This window comes from Chiroxiphia lanceolata, chromosome 1, assembly GCF_009829145.1.
Source record: "Chiroxiphia lanceolata isolate bChiLan1 chromosome 1, bChiLan1.pri, whole genome shotgun sequence".
Lineage (NCBI taxonomy): Eukaryota > Metazoa > Chordata > Aves > Passeriformes > Pipridae > Chiroxiphia > Chiroxiphia lanceolata.
The window spans coordinates 109,665,564-109,689,738 of record NC_045637.1 but is presented as its reverse complement, the minus strand read 5'-3'; the positions used below and the strand labels follow the sequence as shown (position 1 = coordinate 109,689,738).

Genomic DNA, 24,175 nt, shown 5'->3' with positions numbered 1-24,175 from the left:
CAGAAATTTGGTGTTTTCTGAGTTTAAAAGAGAGTTACCATTTATGTCAGTCACTCCTTTCTAAAATAACTGTACTCTCTATATTATGTGAAGATTTTGAAGTACAAGATTGGAGTATTTTTATAATGCCACAAACCTTATCAGAGTTCTTATTGGGTTTTTTTTTTAATAAAGGCTAGAACATGAAAAGATTCTTGAAGAAAAAGCAAGTCTGCAGGATGACTATGACAATTTGCAGGAAGTAACTAAGTTTGAGACGGATCAACTGAAGCAACAACTTGAGGACAGAAAACAAGAAGCAGACGCAATGAAAACTGAGCTTTGTGTAAGACAGTTGAGGGTTTCAAAGGAGTTTGTTATACCATATCCACATTGTTTAACTCCTGTTTAATTCAATTATATCATTAATAATAGATTCCACAGTAATAATAGGTTTCTTGGTGCTTTCATTTGGAAGATGTACCCAAAACCGTTTTCCAAACTTGGTGCAAGATTTTTGCAACCACAGGCTACAAGAAATATCCAATAGCATCGTGAAGTACTAAGGTTTTGGACTGAAGAAATTGCCCTGGAAATGTTGAGGGAGATGGGTTAATTAGTAAAGGAATAAGAAACTTCTTTGGAAAAGAATCCTGACATTGAAATGCTGAGATGACCTTTCATCTCAGTGCTAGCCAGGACTAGCCTACTTATTCTATCTTTACAAAGCAGTTTCTTAAAAATTTTCATACTGGATGTGATCTTGTTAAAATGATCTATGGCTTGTGGTGGATCACTGTCCTGCAATTTAGTTGATGCTGTCCTTGAAAGCCTGTCAGACTGCAGTGACTGCAAAACAGCAATAAGGTTGCTCAAGGGCTTTTGCAAATGATTTTGCCTGCTTCTCACAGTGTACATACACTGTGCCTGCTCAAGAAGCTTGATATAAGTTTTCCTTTTTTAGTGTTTAAAGGAATGCTGACAGACTGAAAATTATTGATATAAATTCCTTATCATTTAATATTCTGAACAAACTTGGAATTTGAAAAATGCACCTAAATTAATCTACAATTGAAAATTCTAATTTCTGCCTTCACAACCTTGGATATTGAGGAACATCATAGCTATATGAAATTATTATCAGTGACAGGTGAAAAGAACTAATTACCTGATATGAATAAGAGTTTACTTTTGAACTTGACCAGAACAAAGCTAAGATCTTTCTGTTTCAAATTAAGGTATGGCAGGGAGGCAGGTTTCAATCATCTTAAGAATTTGTTTAGATTTTTATTTTGTTTTAGATTATTCTAAAGACCTTCTATTGTAACTTCTTATAGCAACATATATTTGCTATTCTAGAACCTTTTTCACCTTCTGAAAGCAGAAAAAGAACATAATGAAAAACTAACATTGCAATTACAAGAAGACAAAGAAAACAATTCAAAGTAAGTTTTAATTAGTGGTGGGGTTTATTTTCCTTTGGCCGCATTGTTTTTGTCCCATGCTATGTTTTGTATTCAGATGAGGATCCTGTTTGTAGAGGTGTTTTTCCCCAGGTGGTTGACAATAATTACATAACAGGCTTTTTTATTTTATCCAAATTAGAACAGCACTTCATTTTAATGTGTTCAATTAACATGGCAAAAGTAATTTCTTTGCAAGTGTAGATCTTCATGTCAAAAATAAAAGTCCACCTCTGATAGCAGTGTAACTAAACTATTGGTTTTTTGTATAGCACTGAGAAGGTGATTACTGAAGAACTCTTAAATAAATTAAGTGCAAATAAGAACCATATAAGAATAAATCATATGACTTGATTTTGTTAAAGTTCTCTTATGTTTTGATTATATTTCTCACTAGAAATGTTTTCTTCACCAGGGAGCTCTTGAAAATACTTGAAAAAGCACAGGTGGAGAAACCATTCTCTGAAATGGTGACACGGTGTGAGCAGCAGGTACAGCAACAGATTTGAATATTTAAACTGCGTGTTCATGGATTTGCTTGTGCATTAATAGCAGTTTTATTTCTGTGCTGACTGTTCCATTGATTACCAGCAAAATAAATGTAGACTGCTCAGGTTACATATCATTTTGTTAAGCTACTTCTTTATTATGCTGGTAAGATTAACAACTTACTTCCTTTTTTTTTTTTTTTTCATTACTTGAGGCTTTACAAAACACATTTCAAAGGTAATAAAGACTCTCCTTCACAATATTATTTTCTCTAGGAAGCAAAACTGAGGACATTGGAACAGGAGCTGGCTGCTGCTGGAGAGACTATTGCTTCTTTGAAGAAGACAAATGATACAGACAAGGTTTAGGCTTATTTCTGTTACTGGTACACAGTTTTATGGGTAATGGTTCTGTAGCAGAGTTGAAAGCCCAGAGCCCTTCTGTGATACTTAGTAATTTTGTGCTCTTAGGCAATTCTGGCTGTATATGTAGGTAAAATAAATCTTGCCTTTCCCTAGCATGGAGTTTGCAGGGAGGTAGAAAACTGGTATGCACTCAAAAAAAACACAAGTTAACTGAAGATTAAACAAAAAAAATCAAGGTAAAGCTGTCTACTGGACAAAACATTCAATGCTTAAACAGTGCATAATTCCCCTCATGATTAATAGGGTCTTCCAGTCATGTTGTAATGGACAAATAGAAAAGGGAAGGAAGGTGACTTAAGATTGTGACTGTGTATCTTTATTAATAAAATCAAAGCACTTTTTCATGTAAAGGCTGTTGCAGTGTATGAAAGCTTAAATAGCAAGAGTTCCCCTAGTGCAAGTATATATCCTGTATGTAAAACAGGCATAAAGAACGACATAGTGCATTTACTACCCAGCATGATGCGATGATAGGCCTTGTTTTTTTCATGCTAAACCCAAAAATTTGACATGCATAAGGTCAGAGTAACCTGGTATTGTCAGTGCAGTGGTGTTTCTTGAATGTATCTTTCTCCATTACAAGCAAACGTACCCTTAAACTACGGTACTTCTGTTCTCCTATTAGAAACCCATTACAAGCCAATACTAAATCAATGAGCCAGTGTTCTCTTCTGATGAACACAGCAGGTTATATAATTCTTTATTTAAGTGCTTAGAGCAAAAGCCAATGATATAGCAACCAATTTTCTGTTATTCCTTTACATGTGCAATTTGAGGCCTCATTTTCATATGATTGTTTGAAATTTGGGATTGACAAATTATATACCAAAAAAAGTCCAGTAACGTATTATATAGATTTTATATGTATTTTATAGGATTGACTTTTTTTTATGTTTCAGGAAGTTGTAACTGACTTGATGAAACAGATCCAGGAGCTGAGGTCTTCAATTAATCATAAAACTGAGTCCATACATGGGTTGACAAGAGAGCTCGAGGATATAAATGTATGTTCTGTCATTTTGAAGGACATGGTATCGTACTTTAGAAATGACATGTCTTATCATGGGTCTCAAACAGTATAACTTGCTGTAGCATTTTAGATGGAAACTTCTTTGTTTTGACATGTTGAAATCTTCTGAACATTTTATGCCTAAGGCTGTCTTGAAAACGGAACCCTCTCCATGTGGTGGGTAAAAAGCCATATCTCTGAAGGGACCTATTCACATCTTGTAAACTACACTCAGCTGACAGTCACATTTAGATTGTCTCAGAAATTGGCAATTTAAAACCTCAACAATTGAAGCTGAATTAATTGTAAATTATTTTTTTTTTGAGGGAGTAAATTTTTATGTTGCTGTTAATACTATGTTCTACATCTGAAAACAAGTATAAAGAACTAAAACTGTGTAGTTGAATAACTGAATAAATATGATGCATCTGATTTATTAAAATAGGTCTGGTTTGCAAACTGATGGAACAACCCACAGAATGCTTCAGATAATATATTATGTGTGAACTACGAAATCAAAAGGTTCTGCAGACAGAACGTTGATGAGACAAATTTATATATATAATTATCTTTTAATAATGGTTTTAGTGGGTAATATGTATTTTGGTGGCTAATTAACATTAAATTAATAATCTTTTCCTATCATTCTGACAACTAATCTCTAAAAACGTAGTTTGTATAATTTAGCAAGTGTGATATATCATTCTGGTTTTAGTCATTGACACAGATTTCTAAATGTTTCTAATTGTCATAAGATTTGTGATGTACATTTATTTGTATTATGTTTGCCAGCTTTCCTTGATAACATGTTTTTCTAAAATATTCTAAAATTTATTTTAATGGGTTTTTGTAGTGCAAGTATAATATTGTTCTGGCTGCAAAAGAAGAAAGCAAAGGAATCATAGAGGATCAGGAAAAGAAGATTGAAGAACTGAAGGAAGCCTTGGAAGGAAGAGAAATAGCTGATAACATTGAGGTAAAAACATTAATGTTGGTGTATTATGATTGTTTGTTTAACCAGACTAGTTGGATGTGCGTTTGCTTAAAATATTCATGTAAAACTTAACCTCATTTTAGTTCCAACTATAGCTAGTTAAGCTGTTCTTAAAAGAATTTTTCATGAGATACCTGACAAATTCTGTTAAATTATCACGTTATTTGACATAAATATTTTATAAGCTACTTCATAAAAGCCTATGCTTAAAGCCTGGTTTAATTTTGTTAAGGCCACTAAGGAATCACCAGCTGAATTTAATGGCAGCTTTAGATGATGCAGCTGAGAAATTAAAATAGGTGGAAGAATATATTATGTTTAACACTATTTCCTCCCCCACTGCTACTATATTCAGTAACATCTTTTCTTTACTCATAATTTTAACTAAAAGCTCCACCTGCTGGAAACAGATTTAGGATGCATTGTTGATTCAGCTGTGGGATTGCCGTTTAAAATTGTATCTTTCTTTAACTGTTTTCTGTTACTGCTCTCACCCTTATTTTGATGAACATGTCTATCAGTCAAAACCACTAGCACCTCCTTACATGTAATTTCTACAAGATCATCTGTCATTAGATTTGCTAGTCAATCATATGGCACCAATAAAGTCTTCCAGAGAAGTGTTTGTTTCTCAAAACCCTTTGAACATAGTGTAAATCTATTTAAGAAAAAACAGACTATATTCATTATTAATAATATCTAAATGTCACATTCTGAAACCCAAAACTGAGTTGTCTGCCAAAGGGACCACTTTGGGCTTTTGTTTACATGGGTTTTTTTAACTGAAGTACTAGTTCTTAATCCAGTATTATCCTTAGGTGTATATGGCTCCTGATAAAATCATAGTGTTTCTCCTTGACTTTGTACTTCAGCTACTAATTTCTTCATGCTTTCTTGACTGGACAAGAAGAACTAATCCAAGGTAGCATTTAAAAGTTCAGTTTCTCCTTCTAGGTTAACACACCTTGTGTAGGCATAAAGCCCCATCAGATCGGGTGGGAGAATAAATCCAGAGGTATCTACAGAACATGAGTGCACTAAAAAAGCTGTAATCGCTCCAGCATGGATTAAAATCTTTGTTATTTTCTGGTTTTTTATTCAGAGAACTGTATCTCTTTTTAAGTACATATTATACTTTAAAACTGTGGTTGATTCCAAGGATCTTCCACAAGAACTGTGACTATACTGTGGCAAAGTTCTCATTTTTGTTCTGCAACCAAGACCATGGATATGAAAACATGCTAAAATAAGAAATTTATAGATGAATGCTTGCTACAGTTCATGATGAAAAAGTAGAAGGAAAAGAGAGATGCTTGTAGCTGATAGCAGTCTTGACACCAATCACAAAACACCTCGAAACAACTGACTTAGAGTAATAACTTTAACTTCTTTCTTTACTGATCCAATGACTTAAAATAGAGAGACCTTCTGTGTGAAGAATTGCGTTATACAACTGATCAGCTGATAAGTCTGACAGAGGCCTCCAAGAAACATGATTCGTTGCTCCAGTGTGCACAGGAAGACATAGCAAAGAAAGAAGCAGTAATCCAGGAACTTAGGGAACAGGTAAACCAAACATTTTGATAATTAGCCCATTGAGAGGAGTTGTAGCTAATTCTAGCTTTTGAAAAGTTCTTACATGTAATTTTACAGCATCTTGTATGCAGTACTCTTGGTGAAGAGCAATGCTCCTTCTTGTAAAAGCAAAATAGTAGTCTAAAAGCTTCTGAACAAAGGCTAGGTAAACTTTTAAATCTTTTGGAAATGATGTCTAGAGATAGCAGAGTAAAATTATCAGTACCTGTAACAACTGAGCAACCTGAGGTTATCAGCAGTATCATCTACCTTTTCCTCCACTCATCCACAAACAATATCGTTATCTAGCAGACATAAGTGTTGAGCTCTATAAATTTTGTAGTCTGAGAATGATTTGGAGCTTCTGCAGACTAAATAGCTATGTTAAGCCTCTGTCCAAATTTTAGCTCTAGTTGTCATAATTGTCATAGAGCTATGTAATATATTTGTGCTGGCAAAAATTCTAATAGGTTATTATCTAAAAGAGGAGTTCTTTTGTCAAGTTAGCATATTCTCTTTGGGGAAACTGATCAAATCTATACCTCAAAAATCTTTGTATCAGATCATGTTTTGACCAGTAATATTTGCCAGCAAAGTTCATTATAGTTTCTTCTGTACTAGTAAGCCCTTTGAAACATTGACCATGTTAGTAAGGCAAGAAAATAAAATAGCAACACAAACAAAATTCAGATTAACTACACAGTATACAGTATATAATGTATAGATCTTTCAAAAATGCTTGTTTCATACAAAAGTTAATGTAAAATAACTTCTGGTGTACTTAAGCCTGCTCAAAATGGAGATCTAGCTTCTGTTTTCTTTCCTATTTTGTGTTTATTTTGAACTAATTTAATTCCTACTGGTGTTTCTAATAGTTGGACAAAATGACAGAGGAACTGGAGAACAGGAAGAATGAGTATGAACTAAAAATGAAGCAAATAGATTGCTTTGTGGACTCATCTTTAGTAACATTTCCTCAGGTATGGCATTTGTGAGAAGAACATGTTTGTTATAATGCCTGTTAAAACACATGAAAAACAACTACAAACTTTACAGCATGGCTTCACACTGGAACCAAAAATTACAGTGTATCAAGAATAGTCAATTCCCAGTCACATAGTTTGTAACTTAGTTGTATTATTGATGATTTGTCTGTCAGGAATTTTTTTAATATGTCTCCAGTTAGGTATTAAAACATGTAACCAATACATAGGGCAAACAGTTCTTTACTAATAGTTTGTCTGGTTCGTTTCTTTTAACTTGACAGTGTCCAAAAACTCCACCTAATTTTGATGTGAACTTGGCAAAGCTCTTGGAAACTCATGAGCAAGAAATAGCTGATCGTAGGGCTTCTGCAATAAATCTGGAGCACCTTGTACATGAACTGAATGAAGAACGAAGAGCTAAAAATGATGAAATTCTAAGGCTGAAGGTACTATGAGTTAATCTCTACAGGCAATTTGTAAGGTTAAAATAAGATAAAATACAGAGTTTAGATTTTGAATGAGCTCTGCTTGGTAGTATGTCCATTAAAGCAGGAAACCCAGTTTTGGTCCTCCCTTTACCTAGGCCCAAAATGTGACAACTGGCTTGAGATGTCAATATATCTCATTTTCCTAAGAACTGAGTTGTTTTGAGTTCATGAATGTCAAATGCTAACATTGGTTTTACTGCTGAAACTGTTCTGATTTATTTTAAATCAAGTTTTTAATGCAACTATAAATGGAACGGTAGTGCAGACATTTGCCAGAGAACTGTGCTTGTTTTCTGATAAATAGTTTTGTCTTCTATTTTATTCAGAAACATGTTCAACTGGAAATGAAAACAGGAATCGCAATTTGGTCTTCAAATAAAATGTTTCAAACTTCTTTCTTTTTCCGTGCTTAGGAACAATTAAATGAGTTGGAGAACTTGCGTCTGGAAATGCAGATATTGGTGGAAAACAACAGGAGTTTACAGAGCCTTGTAGAAGCTCAGAGACCAGGCAAGAACAGGTAAAGTTAAATAAAACACAAAAAATCTATCTTAGCTTGAAATAATTAAACAAGATAAAATGTACACTGTTTGTTTGAAATACAGTCTTACATATTGTTTGTGTTTGTGGAGATTGACTCAGACTTGTCTATGAAAACTGTTTACTGGCTTGTAAACTTTATTGCCCTTAAATCACAAATTCTCAAATGCAACAAAGTTTTATAAAGGAAATGGAAATAGAATGTAAAATAATTATATGCATAGCCATTCCTGCGTATTATATATTGCCATATCACTTGTGTACTTATGGATTCAGTAGATAGCAAATGTCCAAATTAATTCAACACAAGTTTTAACATAGACATAAATGAACTTTTAAAGCTCCAATATAGTATTCACCTTTGGTCTATTCAAACCATAACTCCTCTCAACTAACAGGAGCAGGGAATTGTTATTGCATATGAAATTATATCCCAAGGTCCCAAGTCAGGAATCCAACAAGTGGGGAATATAAAAGTAATGCTTTTCTGTGCAAAAATTGGGTCCAGGACACCTGCTCCATAAACTGTGTGAAAAACAAAGCCACAGAATCCAGTGTTCCATGGCAACATAACCATTCTTGTTTTTCTGTGGTTCCCGTTTCAATTCACCACACGCTTTCAAATGTCTGTTGCAAGCTAAGCAGAAGGCCTTAGAAACAGCATCATCATTCAGTACCCCACCTGATCTGTTCACAAAGATTTTCAGTTACTGAAAATAGTGTGTTTATTATAATTTGATGCAATTATAAAACTCCTAATCAATTAAGTTCTTTATCTTTATGGCACACTACAAGGATAAAGTTGTTCCACTGGCATGTTAACTTTGTGGGTTATTTTAATTGTATGGTGTTTGCTTACTTCCATCCAATGTCATGTTAATCAAAAACTAACAAAATAAAAAGCATTGAAGTCTTCTAAATACAAGAATCTTTCACTTTCTTAACTGCTCAGTGGTCTTGCCAAATTATCTTATACGAAGGAGTTGCTTTCTGCAGTCAACATACACCTGAACATCACCAACTAATAAAACATTTACCTTAATCGCAAAGCTGCCTAACAAACTGTTGCATTGTTATTACATTTGTAATTGTTTTAATGAAAACAGTAGTTTCTCCATACTCTAACAAAAGGAAATGTGGTGTTCATGGAATACAGAAGAATATAGAAACCCTTCCAGAGTTGTTTCATGATATGTTCAGTATTTTGAGTATGAACACGTGTGAAAACCACTACACATATTTACTGTTTTAATCTGGATAAGATGTTTTTACAACTGGTTTCTTCTGTTCATGAGAAACTTTCCTCATTCTTGAATTTCCTAGTGATCAGAAACATCCTGATGTTCAGCACCTCAAAGAGAAAGAGGAGGAGATTGCTGAGGAGAGACTTGCCAAGGTATATTATCGTTCTCACGTCAGTTGCTGTTGACCAGCTGTGAAGTATTAACCTGTTTTCTTCTATTTCACAGTAGTGAAACAAACACTGATTTCTAGTGAATTCTAATAGGCACAGCCCTGACACTTAGCTCTTAGGGTTTCTATCTCAGCCTGACACCAGTGAACTGGGTGTCAGATTACACAAGAAGCAAAACCAGATTTGGATTGCTAAATCTGACTCATCTCCACAGAGTTGGAAAGTGAAGATTGTGTCACTTGCTAATGTCAGGTCTGTGTCAAAGGGAAGTTAAAGTCACAGCGGAGGTTGCCATGGATTTCCCAGACAGAAAAACCCCCTTTTAGAGCTTTGCTGTGTGTGAGTGGGCAAAGGGATATGCTGTGGGTCATTTGTGCTGGCATGAAATGTGAAATACCTGCATATAAGTAAAGAGATGAACTTAGAGTGAATAGTAGAGATGTAAGCTACAGAGCAGTAGGATGACTTTGGCAGGATCTGGAATGAGATACACAGCATCAACTAAGTGATAAATAATTTTAAATATATATCTGTATGTTAAACATTAGGACTGTATCTAATGCTTTTGAACTTTTACAGAATAAAGCAATGGAGGAAATCCTGAAAATCAAAGCAGAGTAAGTCTAAATATTGTTCTTTGAACTGGAAACTTGTATTAAACTAATTAATGACAAAAAAGCTATATTTAAGCACTAGAAGTCCAATACCTGAATTTACAAAAGACATAATTTTGAAATGTTTACACTTCTGCAAGACACATTGAGTTCTTACTCTTTCTCATCAGTAGGTGGTAGTAGCACCTATTGCTACATTTACTGAAAAGGATAGCATTATATCAGGACAATAATCTGAAATAGGTAGAACCATAAAAACTTGAATTGGAAGAGCCATTTTTAATTGTTTAAAGTTATTTATGTGTTCAAGTTTTATATGTGCAATGAATTCTAAGCACATTCCCTTTCAAATTAAATTGAAATACTGTTAATCTCTTCATTAGTATCATAGATGTTTTATAATTTTAAATATAATCTAATTACTTTTTTTTATGCAATTTGTTTAAATTTTTGCAGTTAATCTTGAATAATGAAAATTTTTTTATTATTAGAGGACTCCTAGACTGTGTTTGTGCAATTGTGCAAATAGTCCTCAAAATTCAAATGTTTTGCACCTTGGATGGATAGTAGCAAAGAAAGAAAATACTGAATTAGTAGATAAACATTAGTTTGAAAATGTTGGTCCTGCTATTCTTTTCCTAATCTGTACTCTTCAGGATTCACAGTGGCTGAATCTTGTAATACTTGAGTTATTTACATTTAATGGAATGCTTTCTATGTACATAACTTCTTTTAAGGAGGAAGAGAGTTTTTATGCCCATGGTCATTTCACAAGTAACTTTCATTAAATTTTCCAGAAACCCTAGTCTGGCAATTAGGGATTATTTTGCTATTTGATGCATTGTGTTTTCATACCTGTCTGGTCTCTGAAATACGCTTTATAACACTGCTACAAGGTCTCATACAAACAAATAATGCACAAAGAAGGAAAATATTCTTTCCTCATTAAGAAAATGTCTTGACAAATGTACCAAATGAATACTGTTTTCGTAGAGTAGGTCTTAAACACCAGGCTTCAGTAAAATAAAACTGATGACAAAAATAATTTAATTTATACAATATTTGAATAGACTTGGAATATTATTAAAGTTCATATAATTAGTAGACAGGCTGCAAAGTTTGATGGCACAGTTTAATATTCTGTGAGCCTTACAGACATCTTGTCTGCTGAAAATGTTTTAATTCTATCCAAAATAGTGGTCCTTCTGTTACCAGGCCAAACAAGCTCAGGCCATCAGAGCTGCTCAGAGATGTTTCTGAACAACAGGACCACTGGTGGAAAAGTCACAGACAGACAAGCAATTTAAGGGAAACTTGAAGAGCAGCTGAGTTTAGCTGGAAAATTTACATTCCTTTGGTGGATTAATTCAAAGTGTTCTTGTAGGTGAAGCTTCTGTTTCTGCTTTCTCCTCAGTTGAGTTATATATCCTGGATTGCAAACAGTTACTAAAGAGCACAGTTACCAAAGAAAAGAGCATCTGCAAAACACTGCCTAGTTGATAGTATCAAAGACAAGAGCTGTGAAGCAGAATGAAATTTTTCCTTCCCTTAATACTAAGAAAAATATATTGTCTCAGAAGGATACTTTTAAAGGAGCCTCCCTCCATGTCCAAGACTGACTTAGTAATTCACTTATATGCCATTTATATTGGTTTTAAAGTTTTTTATGCTTCTTTTATATTGGCAGATTAGAAGAGACCAAAAATATCCTCAGAGTCCAAGAGAATGCCTGTCATCAAATGACTCTGGAGCTACAACGAACAAGAACTTTGGAGCTCAAAGCATTTAATGAGAAAGAAGAAATTAGATCAAAACTGGAGGAAGCATATGAAGAAAGAGACAGAATTGAAAAGGTTACATATGTATAATCATTTTTTTGTCTTTACAGTAAAATCTTATTCAGCAGAGGTAGAGGTCTTACAGCTTAGTTGTGTTTGTAATATTATTCTCTGCACTAGTGGAAGTCTGGGTACAGAAATCAGTGTTGCAATTCATAATACAAATCAATTAGTGCTCTTTTTTGACCTTTAGAAGGATCTAACATAGTATCTAAGGACACGTAAGACAAATACGTATTTCCTGAATGAACCAACTCTTGCATCATATGTTACAAATAACTTAAATGTTAGTATGTTTGTAGCTCTTAGAAGCTATTTCTTCTGAAAAGAGAAGGTGAGGCTACTGCTAACAGGTACACAATGCATTTATATTAATTACAGGAAATAGAACTGCTGAGGAAGCAAGTTGACTCTCTTGCTGAGGAGAACGGGAAATTACTTGGTCATCAAAACCTAAACCAGAAGATTCAGTATCTTGTGAAACTGAAGAAAGATAACGCGAAACTTACTGAGGTAAGTTCCAGAGTAGAATACAGATGAAGTAATGGCTTGGCATAGAAGATGTCAAGCTTTGAGAATGAAAACTAAAATTCTTGCTCTTCTTTGGCGAGCAATAGGTTTTATGCAGTTCAGTAAGTCATGGCTGGTCTGTCTCCTCACAGGCCCCAGACAAGGATCACCCTGTTTTATTTCCCCAAATATATAGTGTATAAAATACTTGAACAAATATAGATACTGTTTATTTAGAAACATAAAAGATGTGAGGATAATTTCCTTAATATACCCATGCTTTTTTTTTTCTGTTTTACAGGAGACTGAAAAACTACGAATTGAAAATGCTTTTTTGAAAGAATCAAAAAAATGTGACATTTGTAGACATTATGATCAGCTGTAACGACACAAATAAAACTGCAGAACCATATTTTTAAAGTGTACAGAAAAAGCAAAAGCCATTTGTCAAGCTTGACTTTTGCTGTGGTCCTGGAATAATCAAGTATTTTAGTTCATAGATCTTTTTTTTTTTTTGCTGGTAATAACTCTTAGTGAAGAATGTTATACCAGCTATGCGGGCAGCTTCCAATGACATAGTAACACCTTTCTGTAATTTTCAATTTCCAAAACTGATTTTGTATTGGTGCTGGAAGATACTTCCTTGGAACTTTTGTACCTTGCCAAGGAAAAGCTTTCTCACTGGGAACACACCTGGATCTTTGTTTCCTTTTGTGCTTTTATTCAGGTTCCTACTTCTTCTGAAATGCTACATTTTCCACCAGAGCCAAAATTTTAAAAGCACAATTTCTTTGTGATTATTTCTTTAGCTAAACATAGGGTCATTTTACTGGGTTGTTTAAAAATAATTTTCATACTGAACTTTGTTCAATAAAGCATAAATGTGAATTTAGTAACAGCCTTGTAAATAGCACTATAAATATATTTTGCTTTTCTGTTTTTTCTCTATATGAAATTAAAATGCTTTTTAACCCTTTTTCCCCCTATTATAGACTTATAGGAGACTTCTATATTAGAATTGTAGGAAATTCTAAGTATTTTGCAACCATTTTCTTATCGAACAAGTTAATGTTACGAAAGAAGCTGTGAAAATATGCAGAACATTTTAGGAGTACAGCAGAAGTTCACTTAATTGCACTTAAGATTTATTGCAGATACATGAAATGTTTATTAGTGGATCACAAAATGTTGATTTATATAGCAATATCCAACAGGCTTTTTTTTTTACTGCCAGTAAGCCTATCATTCTAGTTTTTGGCTATTTCATACAGTACTTCTTTTGCCCACAAGTGCTGGGGCAAAATGGAACAAAGCAGAAGATGTGTGTCTGATGAAGGGGAGGATAGACCTAGTGAGTTTCTACATGATTTGGCTGAGGGGAAGAAGAATTTCTACCAGCTTATCTGCGCATTTTAAAGTTGCCTAAGTTCAAGCTCCCACTTGAGCTCTGATGTAAAAAGCTGACCTTAAATGGGGTAGGTGATTTTTTTTTTTTTCTCCTGTAGACAATCCAGATCGGATCAGACCTAGAGGGGTACATCAAGGACAACACACCTGTTGTCCCTTGCGTGCTTTATTTGTTACTGCCATGTTCTAGGTTTACAAATGTCCCCTTCCTGTCTGTTTCCGGACTATTTCCATGTAGGCGGCTTCTGCCCTTTTCTGTGTTGTATGTGGCTACGGTAGGACCTGCGTTGTTCTCCTACTCCCTCCTTTTCTGTCTGTTCAAATAAAGCCTTTGTACATAAATGAACACCGCATACGTGCATTCTTCACAAACGCCCCCCATCCGCTCCCGGCCGCCCCTGGGGCTCTCGGAGCGGGCCCGCCCGTACTCGGGGCGGCGCTGCCGTGGCCGCGCCCGTGAGGCGGCCGAGCGGGCCCGGCGTGCGCGCCATGAGGGGCGTGCGGGCGGGCGGCGGGGCGGCGGCGGCGGCCGCCGGGCTACTCGGGGCGGCGGCGGCGGCCGCGGCGAAGCTGGCGCTGGGGCCGGGCGGGGAGGCAGCCGGCGGCCCGGTAAGGAAGGAGGGAGGCGGGGCGGGTGCCGTGGGTTCCCGTGCAGCCGCCCCCCAGGCGGCTTTGGGCGTCACGGCTGCCCTGGCGGGAGCGCGGCAGTTCTTCCTCCTGCGCTGCCAGGGGCTGCCCTGGATTTCTAGGGAAAGCGGGGCGGTCTCGGAGAGCGGAGCGCTGAGTCACCTCTTGGGGGAGCCCAGCCTTGGAGGGCTGACTAATACACGGTGTCGACGTAAACGAGGAGCAGGGAAAGGGAAGCGAAGCCGCTGAGATGTAAAGACAACAAGTGTGGTACGGGAATGCCCCAGATCAAACCCAGCCCTGCATTTGCAGTGGTTCTACGTCAGTGTTACTTTAGAAGCAGGATGTCAGTACTCTTTAGTATTAAACGCTTGTTCTTAGTGCACTGTTTTGCTTATAACATTACTTTTCTCCGTCTTATTCTCTCTCAGCTCAGTCCTTACCGGAGCAGACAGGCGGAGCCCTTGATTTCTGCTGTGCTGCTCAGCTGATCCTTGTGTGTTCGTTGGTCCTGATCTTTATCGCGGTTGTGTTTCTCAAATCTCCTTGAGCTTGAGGTTACGTGGGACTGCTGTCCTTTGACCCCAATAGCAGTGGCCTTACCTGCAGGAGTGAACTCTGGCAGAGGCACAGCAGAGGTGGGGAGGTACACGAGGTTGCATGTGACTGGGGAAATGCTGAGGTAGGCAGCGTACGCGTCTCCTAAAAACACATTGGGGAGATTAATTTCGGTATAGGTTGTTACTCATATGGCAAATGTACATTTGGATTTGAAACTAGAGCTGAAAAAATCCAGCCTTGCACCATGAAGAAAAGAAAATCGATCCGTGTGATTATTAGATAGGGTTAAAAAGGCAAAAACCTAGCACCTGCCAATCCTTTTGATCTTTTCTGATAGATCAGAAAGGGTGGCAGAAAGGAAAATAAAAACATTTAAATCCTTATACTCTTTCCAACCCCTCCACCCCCCCAAAAAAAATCCCGAACTTGTGCTCTGCACTGACAGAATACCAGAGCATGGAATTACTGCAAATGTTGACAGCATCTTTTCGGAGTATTTTTCTATGATGAAATTTCTAAAAAATATTACGCATTTTTTTGGGGTGGGAGGTTGGTGGTTTGGTTTTTTTTTTAAGTGTGATGACAAAATGTCATGTCACTGACGAGAATTGTTGCCAGCAGATCAAGGGGGAGGATCCTTTTCCTCTACTCAGCCCTAATGATGCCACACCTGGAGTTTTGGGTCCAGTTCTGAGCTCTCCAGTGCAAAAAAATAGTTGGAGATACTGGAAAGAGTCCAGCAAAGTGCCATAAAGATGATGGAGACACCAGAGCATCTCTTTTGTGAGGAGAGGCTGAGAGAGCTGGGACTGTTCATCCTGGAGAAGAGAAGGCTCAGGGGGGATCTCATCAATGTGTATAAATACCTGCAGGGAGGGAGGGTGCACAGAGGATGGAGCCAGGCTCTTTCCAGTGGTGCTCAGTGACAGGCCTAGAGGTGATGGGCACACCCTGAAACACAAGCAGTTTGCTCTGAACATCTAGAAACACTTTTTCACTGTGAGGGTGACCAGGCACTGGCACAGGTTGCCCAGGGATGTGATGGAGTCTCCATCCTTGGAGATATTCAGACACTGTCTGGACATGGACATGGACAGCCTGCTCTAAGAATGATGAGGTTGGACCAGATAAACTCCAGAGGTCCCTTTCAGCCTCAGCCATGCTGTGATTCTGTGACTGTTTCTTTTTTCTGGGTAAATTGGTTCCTTCAGTTTTCAGGTCCATTCTAGGTGACAAATTAATCAGTTTAGCTGTAAAACTAGCCAGGTTTTATGTAGATGCCGTAATCTTCCTAGTGGCTTAAATTGTGGAGGACTATAGACACTTAAGAGTTTCAGAGGCTCCCTTTGAATCCTACATGCTTGCTGCAAAGTCATTTCTGCAGACCAGCCACAAGGCAAAAGAGATGGGAGGAGTTTTATGTTTAAGGAAGAGCTACAGAAGTCTCAAAGTATAATAGCAGCCATCAGTTGTGCAGCATGGAACATGACAGCAAATATTAAAAGTGTATGGATGCTTTTAAGAGCTTATGATGTAGGGTAGCAGGATACTCAACAACAGCACAAAGAGGGATTTCCTGGCCAGAAGGATGTGTTGGGATGGCCAAGCATGAGAGTTACCTGACCAGGAGGGGTCATTTCACTTGAACAAAAGTTCTACTTTGCTTTCTCCGCTCCCCTGTCAGTCTTCATCTAAAATTACTTCTGCCACTTCAGGAGTAATTCTGGATTATCTGAAATGTACACTGAAATTAATCTATGCTTAGAAAAGCAATCAGAACAGTAATCCTTGACTCACTGGGGTGGCTCAGCTGAGTCTTTAGCTGGGGAGGAATTTATATCTCCCTCCTTCCTTGTGGGGAAGGAAACACATGGGGATGTTCCTATCTCTCCGTCTGCATGCCATTGGGATGACCACTCCACTGCCCAAGCTGCAGAGAGACTTGACCTTTCTCTGATAAACCTTCCTTCTGGGCATGTGCCACCTGCAGAGCATACTGCAGCTGATTTCCCTGGCTCTGCAAGAGAAGAAGATCAGAATAAAAACCTTTGGGTGCACTTTTGAACATAGCATAGTTGCTGTGATGGTGGGAGCCAGCTTTGTTTCACCGCTGATAGTCTCACAGACTAATTCCAGTCAGACAAGACCTGTGGAGGTCTCTAGTCCATCCCCTGGACTACTGAAATATACTGAATTTAGGTGAAACACAGAGAATTGTTTTGCCCTCTCATCTCTTTACTCCCAGATCTGCCTATCCACTAGAGGTGTGTGGATGTACATAACTGCTCCTAGGAAGGTAAAACTGTCTGGTAATAGAGGCAGAGGATGAAATTGGGAGGCAAACCTCATCCCATGGAGAGCCATAACATGGCAGAAGTTTTCATCCTCAGAGGAGTCGTAGTATCTGGGAATGGTTGTCCCTCTTATCTCTCTCTACAGGGTTGGCCAGGGTGGATAGGAAAGCAAGGGCTTCACTGGTGGGAGTGATATTGGATTTCAACTGTTGCCCTTATCAAGTTGGAGACCTTTGCCACAGGTGGGGCAAATTGAGACCACACACCTGCAGTGTCGCTCGCTGGAATGGGGTTAGCCTCGGAGAGCTTGCGCCAGCCATCAAGCAGAGATTTGCTTTGCAGTCTTTTCCTTTTAACTTTGTACTTGCAACATCACTTGCTTCAGAAATCCCTGTCTGCTTGCAGTATATAATTTTTTTCTTTTGAGTAGGAGCAGAACACAGTTGGTGGCCCCCATTGATTTGAGCAGCTGGTAGGGGGCTGCAGTGCAGCCATTCCCATGGGGCAGGTACCACCTCTTAGCTGTGTTTTTTGGTGACTTCACACCTACATTTCTGTCTGCTTCAAGACGAATCCCACCATGGACTGAAAGGTGACGGGCTGTGAAGCCATGATTGCTACGGGCTTAGACAAAGATTTGCTTTCCTTTGCCCTTATGTGTTCCCTGAACGTTTGTGAGAGTCGTGTTCTGCCTGTGATCTCCCTTGGTGTCTTCACATCAACTACATGGTATCCAGGGGCTAGGAGATGGCCTCAGTAGATTAAACTAGGAGGGGGCAAGGGAGACTGTGGATGGTGAGGACTTTTTAGGCACAACTGTGCCCTTTTTTCAGACTGAGGCTGTTACATGTCTGGTGAGATTGTCTAAGGAGGGAGGTCTTTCTTGAGGACCTAATTGGCCTTGACAACCCTTGAATTCAGAGGTGGGTTTGTTGCTGCTAAATGCTGGAGACCTCTCAGTAAATCTGCTCTCCAGTGAGTGTACAAGATAAGGCATGAAGCCCCTCAGCTCTCCCTTTCATCACAGAGATCTCTGCTCTGCCCTCACTGCAGCAGTAATGCAGACCAGGGAGCTGGTGAGGACCAGTGCTTTGGGACCATTGGGGTCTCAGTCCAAATTCACAACAGTTAGGTCCTGGACCCCACACAGTGCCAGCATTTACATCTTTGGTATTTGTCCCTGTCAGTTCTGAATTTCACCATTTTCTATACATCTGCATATGTATAGTGGTGAGTAAAGGGCATATCCCTGCATTTTGTGTCCACCACATCATGAGCTGGAGAGTGTTCTGAAATTTGGCTTCTGGCATAGCAGCTGCTGCACGTTGTCCTAGCGCTTCCTAGCCTATAGTCTGAGGCTGAACTCACAGCAGGACACACCGGGCTCACGCTCTGTCTAGGGCTGTTTCCTCATTTCCATTTCCTTCCGTGAGTTATATATTCACCTTCATTTAATAGCAGCTGTAATTCAGCTTCAAAAGCCCATGCCGTTGGGCTTGGCTCCAAAGTGCCCATGAATTAGTGAGGTGAAAATACACAGGCTTTTCATTGTTTTCTTACAGCTACCAGTGCTGCTTCGCGTCAGCTGTGTTGGCTTGGTGTTTGCGTGCAATGCGGTGATGTGGACAGTCTTTGCAAAAGCCTTGCGACTCTCTTCCTCCTCAGCTGCTGCCTCTGTGACAACGACAGCCTCCAACTTCATCTCTTCGGTGAGTAGATCCCTTCCCCGGGCGATGAAGCCTGAGGAGCACAGCGATGTGAGAATGCTCATGCTGGCTTAGCTCACCTCCCAGCAGAACCAGCATCAGTGGCCACAAAGGGAGGGTTACAGGCAGACATGAAATGATTGCATCAGGCCCCAGCTGCTTTGATAGTTGTTCATGGCAGAAGCGGTGGAACTTTTCTGGATGGTACAGGAGGAGGAGCACAGTTGCCCAGCATGGTGCCTTGCAGCAGCTGTACAGCTGAACTTTAATAACTGCCAGTGAGAGCCAGAGCCAGAAGCTTTGCTTTGCTTTGTTTTGCTTTTCCTTTGCAACACCTCACCTGTGACAAGCCAGAGTCACCCTAGCTGGGTGTGAAGATGCACCGCTGCTAGTGACAGCAAGAGGATCTTTGACCTGCAGGTTTTTTCTGCTTGCTTTTCACTCTTGGCAGCAGTCCACCTTGCTTCTGTGCTCCAACTGGCAGACAGCTCATGGTGGTGTCCAATAATCGACTGGAGTTGCCCAGTCAACAAGAGATTTGGCTCCTGAGAAGTGATGGGAAGGCAGCAAAGCACACATGCATTTATCAAAGTCCTGCTTTGGGACCACAGTATAGCTGCGCTTCCAGGCTGGATGGTAGAGTCAGTCATTTCCAGCATCACCCGCAGCAACCGTTTCTGTTGGTCACCCCAGCATGAGTTTCCTCAAGCGCGTTTTTTTCCCAGGGCTGTCTCTCCCAGTAGAAGTCCTCACAGCTCTGGAAGTGCAGGAGGCTTTGGAGCAGCTCAGCCCAGCAAAGCTTTTTGTCTCTCTTTTCCTTCAGGCAATCCTGGGCAAACTGCTCTTCGGGGAGACGTGGTCACCTCTGTGGTGGGTCGGCCTCTCCACTACACTCTGTGGGCTCATGCTGCTGCACACAGCTGCGCCCCAGCTGGTGCAGGTCCCAGCAGAGAAGAAGGAGTGAGAGCTGCTGGAGGGGACATGGTGCCATGCTGCCCCTCTCCAGCCTGTCTCATGATGGCGTCCCCAGTGTCCACCGACCTTTGAACACGTCGACCATGGACCTGCTAACCCCTGCTCACTTGCTGACTTGCTGACTTGCAAAGTCACCTTGATTGCATCTTTCCTGGCAGGTTGGCAGTGTTGTGGTGGCAGTGACAGCCTCGGAGGGAGCCAATCCACTCTGAGTCAGTATTGTGAAAATCAGGGCCGGAGGCTTATCAGCTGCTCCTCCTCTTCACACCCTGCAGCTGTGGAGCTTTCCCAGTTCAGGGAAGGCTGAAAGTAAACATGGTGGCTGTGGAAGGTGCCTGTGCATTAGTACTTTTCCGTAAAAGGATCTATCCCAAAATAGAATCAGAAGTAGATGCTGAAGGCAGCTGATATTTCTGTTCTGCTGTTCCTGACTTTCCTGTCTGTTGAAATGGCTCCATGCCTGCTGCTGCCTATAACGCTGTGGAGCCTTTCAGTAATTCCTTCAGCTTCCTCTATCATTCACATACACCTTTTAACTTGCAATTTGTATCTGACACCTTTAATATTCATTTACCCATTCCTGACACCTTACTCATTGTAAGGTTGCTGCTCTTTCCTTTATTAAACCCTTAACCAGGATGGGGTTTTGCTCAGCATTCCTACTGTGTGTAGGTCAAACAGTAATTTTGGTACAATACAACAGGCAGCATGTGAAGAGTCAGCTGCTTTCACTAGGACTGCCCATGTTCAACACATCCCCCATCCCAGTGAAGGTGACAATTCTTTAATGTTTGGTAAAACGAATTTTCTCAAGCAGTGGTTTTTTTACACCTCTGATGCTGATTTCCATTCATGCAGTGTGATCAACTACATGACTGGTATCCAGATATGTGCTAAATTTTGCATCAGTGATTACTCCATATTCAGGTGTCGACATGGTGAATGTGTCATGAATTATCATTTGTAAGATATCGACCCACTTTTTTTTTTCTTGGAAATTTTCTGTAGTTGGAATCCTAATTGAGAAATATAATGATGCCTGTAAATGTATGCATCATTCATACATTTCAGGCATATCACTTGTTTCCTCTGGGCTTGCTAGGTTGTCTCTGTCTTCTTGTAACCACAGAAAGTGAGTCATAGCTGTGGCATGTGCAGAAAACCTAAGGACACATTTCTGTGAGTCTCTATATCAGAACCTGTCAGGTCTATCATGACTGGCAGATCTGCTGTGTCAAGCAGGAGCATAAAATAGACTTGTGGATGGAAATGCCATTGGAGTTTGGTTCATGCTTTTTTCTTCTTTGTAACAGAAAGAAGGAAAGTCCCCAGAAGAGGTCAAGAGCTGTTTGCTCCAAGCCCCCTGCTTCAGGAGACCGTCCTAGCTCACCACATGTGGCAACCATGTCCCAGGAGGGGCAATGCCTTTTCCTTTTACACTTGTGTACTCCTAAGTCTTCTCCTCAAAGAGGGGAGAGGCATATGTGGTGGGGGAGAGGGCAAAGTGCTCTGAGTGCCTTTCCTTCTTACCAACATGGGTCTTCACCCTTGAGAAGCAGAGCTCTTTGGGTAGCAGCTGTGATAGAGTGGGACACATCCAGCCACCTGGGAAGCCGTGACTTGTCACAGTCCCTCATAGGTCTGCAGACATGACAGCCGGGAACTCTGCATTTCTAAGTACATCAGATCTTCATACACAATGGGAAATTATTGAAGTCTGATAATAACCCTTGCTATTAACTCCCAGCCAGCTGTAAGCCATGGCTGCCTTCATGCAAATGGCAGTAGAAGGACCAGACTCTCTGGTTAATTTGGCTGGAGCCCCATTTCTTAACAAGCCATTTGGAAAGTTTTTTAACTGAAAACTGACATTTCTTTATTACCGTCATTGTTGGAGATCAAGGTTTAGGAGATGTTTGCTCATGTGCAGAAGGTGTTGGCAGCACTTTACTTGGTGATCCTCACTTTTAGGACAGATAAACATAAACTAGGGCTGTTAATTCTGTCATAAATATTTGAAGGCAGGAGCAGAAGCGAGTTTTCCTCCAGTTCCCATGGGAAGAAAAGATTGCCGAACAGGGTGCGTTTTATGGCAGAATCTCACTCCTTTGTGTACACAGGGCTTGACCTATGTCTGCCAGTGGGACCAGGGCTGCAAGGAAGGCTGCAATCGCTGTGTGTCAAAGCGCTGTGCTTCCGGTAAACAATTCGTGTGTGATCATCCAAAATGCCGCTGGAAGTCACCTCAAAAAGGAGCACCAGCATTTTCAAAATAAAACAGTGTCCAAAGCTCAGTGGCTGAAATTTATTATTTACAGATATTTTAAACCACACACATGAAAAAAGGTGATATGAGACTAGTGAGTGAGCTAGGTTTGACAAGTCAGTGGTTCAGATGTGGTGGACTTTTTAAGGTGGCTGAAGATCATGGGCAACTCTAAGACTTTGGTTTACCAGGGCAGAAGGTGGGTTACCCTTGTGTGAGAACTACAGTAGTGTGCTTGCATGGAGTTTTTGCACACTTCGTGTTTTTAGAGGAGAATCTTGGGCACACGTTTCCCCTCAAATTCCAGCAAAATACACTTCTATTTGCACATCTCACAAAAATGCATTTTTGTTTGCAATGCTGTATACACAGCATTGGTGGATAGGGGCAAAGCAACTAACATTGTTTACCTGGGCACATACAAAACGTTACACACTGTTCTGTATGAATTGGGGAGACATGTAGTTGATCCCAGGCACACCTGCAAGTTTGGCAGAGAAGTGATTAAGACCAGCCTGGTGGAGAAGGACTTGGGTTGATGAAAAACTCAACATGAGCTGGCAGTGTACACTTACAGCCCAGAAAGCCAACCAGATCCTGGGCTGCTTCAAAAGCAGCATGGACAGCAGGGTGAGGGAGGTGACTTGTCTCCTCTACTCCGCTCTTGTGAGACCCCACCTGGAGTACTGCATCCAGCTCTGAAAACCCCACCAAAGGACATGGAACTGTTGGAGCAACTCCAGGGGAGGGCCATGAAGTTGATATGAGGGCTGGAGCACCTCCCCTATGAAGACAGGCTGAGAGAGTTGGGGCTGTTCAGCCTGGAGAAGACAAGTTTGTGTGGAGACCTCATAGCAACCTTCCAGTATCTGAAGGGGGCCTACCGGGAAGCTGGAGAGGGACTCTTTGTCAGGAACTGTAGTGATAGGACAAGGAGTAATGAGTACAAATTGAAAGAGTGGAAATTTAGGTTAGATATACAGAAAAAAATATTTTCTGTGAGCATGGTGAGGCACTGGAATAGGTTGCCCAGAGAAGTTGTGGATGCCCCATCCCTCGCAGTGTTCAAGGCCAGGTTGGATGGAGCTCTGAGCAGCCTGGTCTAGTGGGAGATGTCTCTGCCCATGGCAGTGGGGGTTGGAACTAGATGATCTTTCAGGTCCCTTCCAACCCAAACCATTCCATGATTCTCTGATCTCACAAGTGCTGGCTGTAATGAGTCTTTTTGCACCTTCCCCACATTCTTGAACACAAACCTAATTTTTCAGCATCTTGTTCATGATATTTTCTTCAGACAGGGCTATTATACCATGTCATTCTTTAAACAGTAGAAGAAGCAGGTGCATGGTTAACAGGAAGACTAACAATGGCACTCATGAAGATTGAAGTAAGTGTTCTTGAATTAACAGTGGAAGTGTTTTAAAAATTTATTGTATAAACAAAGTCCAAGAGTATTGTATTCTAAGGTAAATAATACTTTGTATACCTTTACAAGGAACAAAGCCCAATGAAATTAACATTTCAGTTGAACCTTAAAGCATAATTTGACTGATTAGATAAGGAAATATACATAAAAACTTTAAAATGTCCCTGATGTCATTGACAAAAATTCACTGAAACTTCGAAAGTTTGTACAGCATCTCAGTCACAGCATATATTGAAATAACTTGAAGGATGGTATGTTTGCCTGGGTGATAAGTAGTAAAAGTAGATGCAATAAATAAGATATATTGTTCTGCCGAGTGTGGTATAGTTAAAACTTCCAAGGAATTTGGTTCAGTGCCCTCTGTTGACCCTTCAGAAACCTCAGATCAGATTGCAAGAGTGTCTCACACACGCGCACATAATTCCACCATCTTGCAAGCAGTGGAGTGTTTTCGAAGAAGGAAATCCTGGTGATGCAACACACTGGAAGAGTGGTGCTGTGGCTCTGACCACGTCTGGCACAGAAAAACCATGAAGTTAGGAGTAAATGGGTACTAATCCTGCTGTGTTTCGGGTGTCAGATACTCTGC

At 39.9% G+C, this 24,175-nt stretch overlaps 2 protein-coding genes across 3 annotated transcripts in view; both read left to right on the top strand.

Annotated features, from left to right (window-relative positions):
• Positions 1 to 14,077, top strand: part of KIF15 (kinesin family member 15) — a 36,744-nt gene extending 22,667 nt beyond the window's left edge. Inside the window, exons 21-35 of one of the 2 annotated variants that reach the window (XM_032690750.1) lie at positions 175 to 325; positions 1,339 to 1,424; positions 1,858 to 1,933; positions 2,207 to 2,293; positions 3,256 to 3,360; positions 4,219 to 4,341; positions 5,779 to 5,925; positions 6,810 to 6,914; positions 7,202 to 7,366; positions 7,822 to 7,928; positions 9,272 to 9,344; positions 9,942 to 9,979; positions 11,664 to 11,829; positions 12,196 to 12,327; positions 12,626 to 14,077. In XM_032690750.1, the coding sequence (XP_032546641.1) occupies positions 175 to 325; positions 1,339 to 1,424; positions 1,858 to 1,933; positions 2,207 to 2,293; positions 3,256 to 3,360; positions 4,219 to 4,341; positions 5,779 to 5,925; positions 6,810 to 6,914; positions 7,202 to 7,366; positions 7,822 to 7,928; positions 9,272 to 9,344; positions 9,942 to 9,979; positions 11,664 to 11,829; positions 12,196 to 12,327; positions 12,626 to 12,709 (1,645 nt within the window). In that variant the 3' untranslated portion in view covers positions 12,710 to 14,077. Of the gene's footprint in view, positions 1 to 174; positions 326 to 1,338; positions 1,425 to 1,857; positions 1,934 to 2,206; positions 2,294 to 3,255; positions 3,361 to 4,218; positions 4,342 to 5,778; positions 5,926 to 6,809; positions 6,915 to 7,201; positions 7,367 to 7,821; positions 7,929 to 9,271; positions 9,345 to 9,941; positions 9,980 to 11,663; positions 11,830 to 12,195; positions 12,328 to 12,625 lie in introns of those variants that run through there. The other variant, XM_032690760.1, reaches the window with a different exon arrangement.
• Positions 14,078 to 14,220: 143 nt separating this feature from the next.
• On the top strand, positions 14,221 to 22,188 carry TMEM42 (transmembrane protein 42). Its single transcript, XM_032686773.1, has 3 exons — positions 14,221 to 14,340; positions 18,776 to 18,922; positions 19,743 to 22,188. Exons 1-3 carry the CDS (start codon positions 14,221 to 14,223, stop codon positions 19,881 to 19,883), a joined length of 408 nt encoding a protein of 135 aa, XP_032542664.1. The 3' UTR covers positions 19,884 to 22,188.
• Positions 22,189 to 24,175: the final 1,987 nt, after the last annotated feature.

Excerpts from the sequence above, each read along its gene's own strand:
- TMEM42 (XM_032686773.1), top strand. The coding sequence starts at position 14,221 with ATGAGGGGCGTGCGGGCGGGCGGCGGGGCGGCGGCGGCGGCCGCCGGG. Across the intron at positions 14,341-18,775 it reads GGGAGGCAGCCGGCGGCCCG|CTACCAGTGCTGCTTCGCGT; the intron begins GTAAGGAAGGAG and ends GTTTTCTTACAG. Across the intron at positions 18,923-19,742 it reads CCTCCAACTTCATCTCTTCG|GCAATCCTGGGCAAACTGCT; the intron begins GTGAGTAGATCC and ends CTTTTCCTTCAG.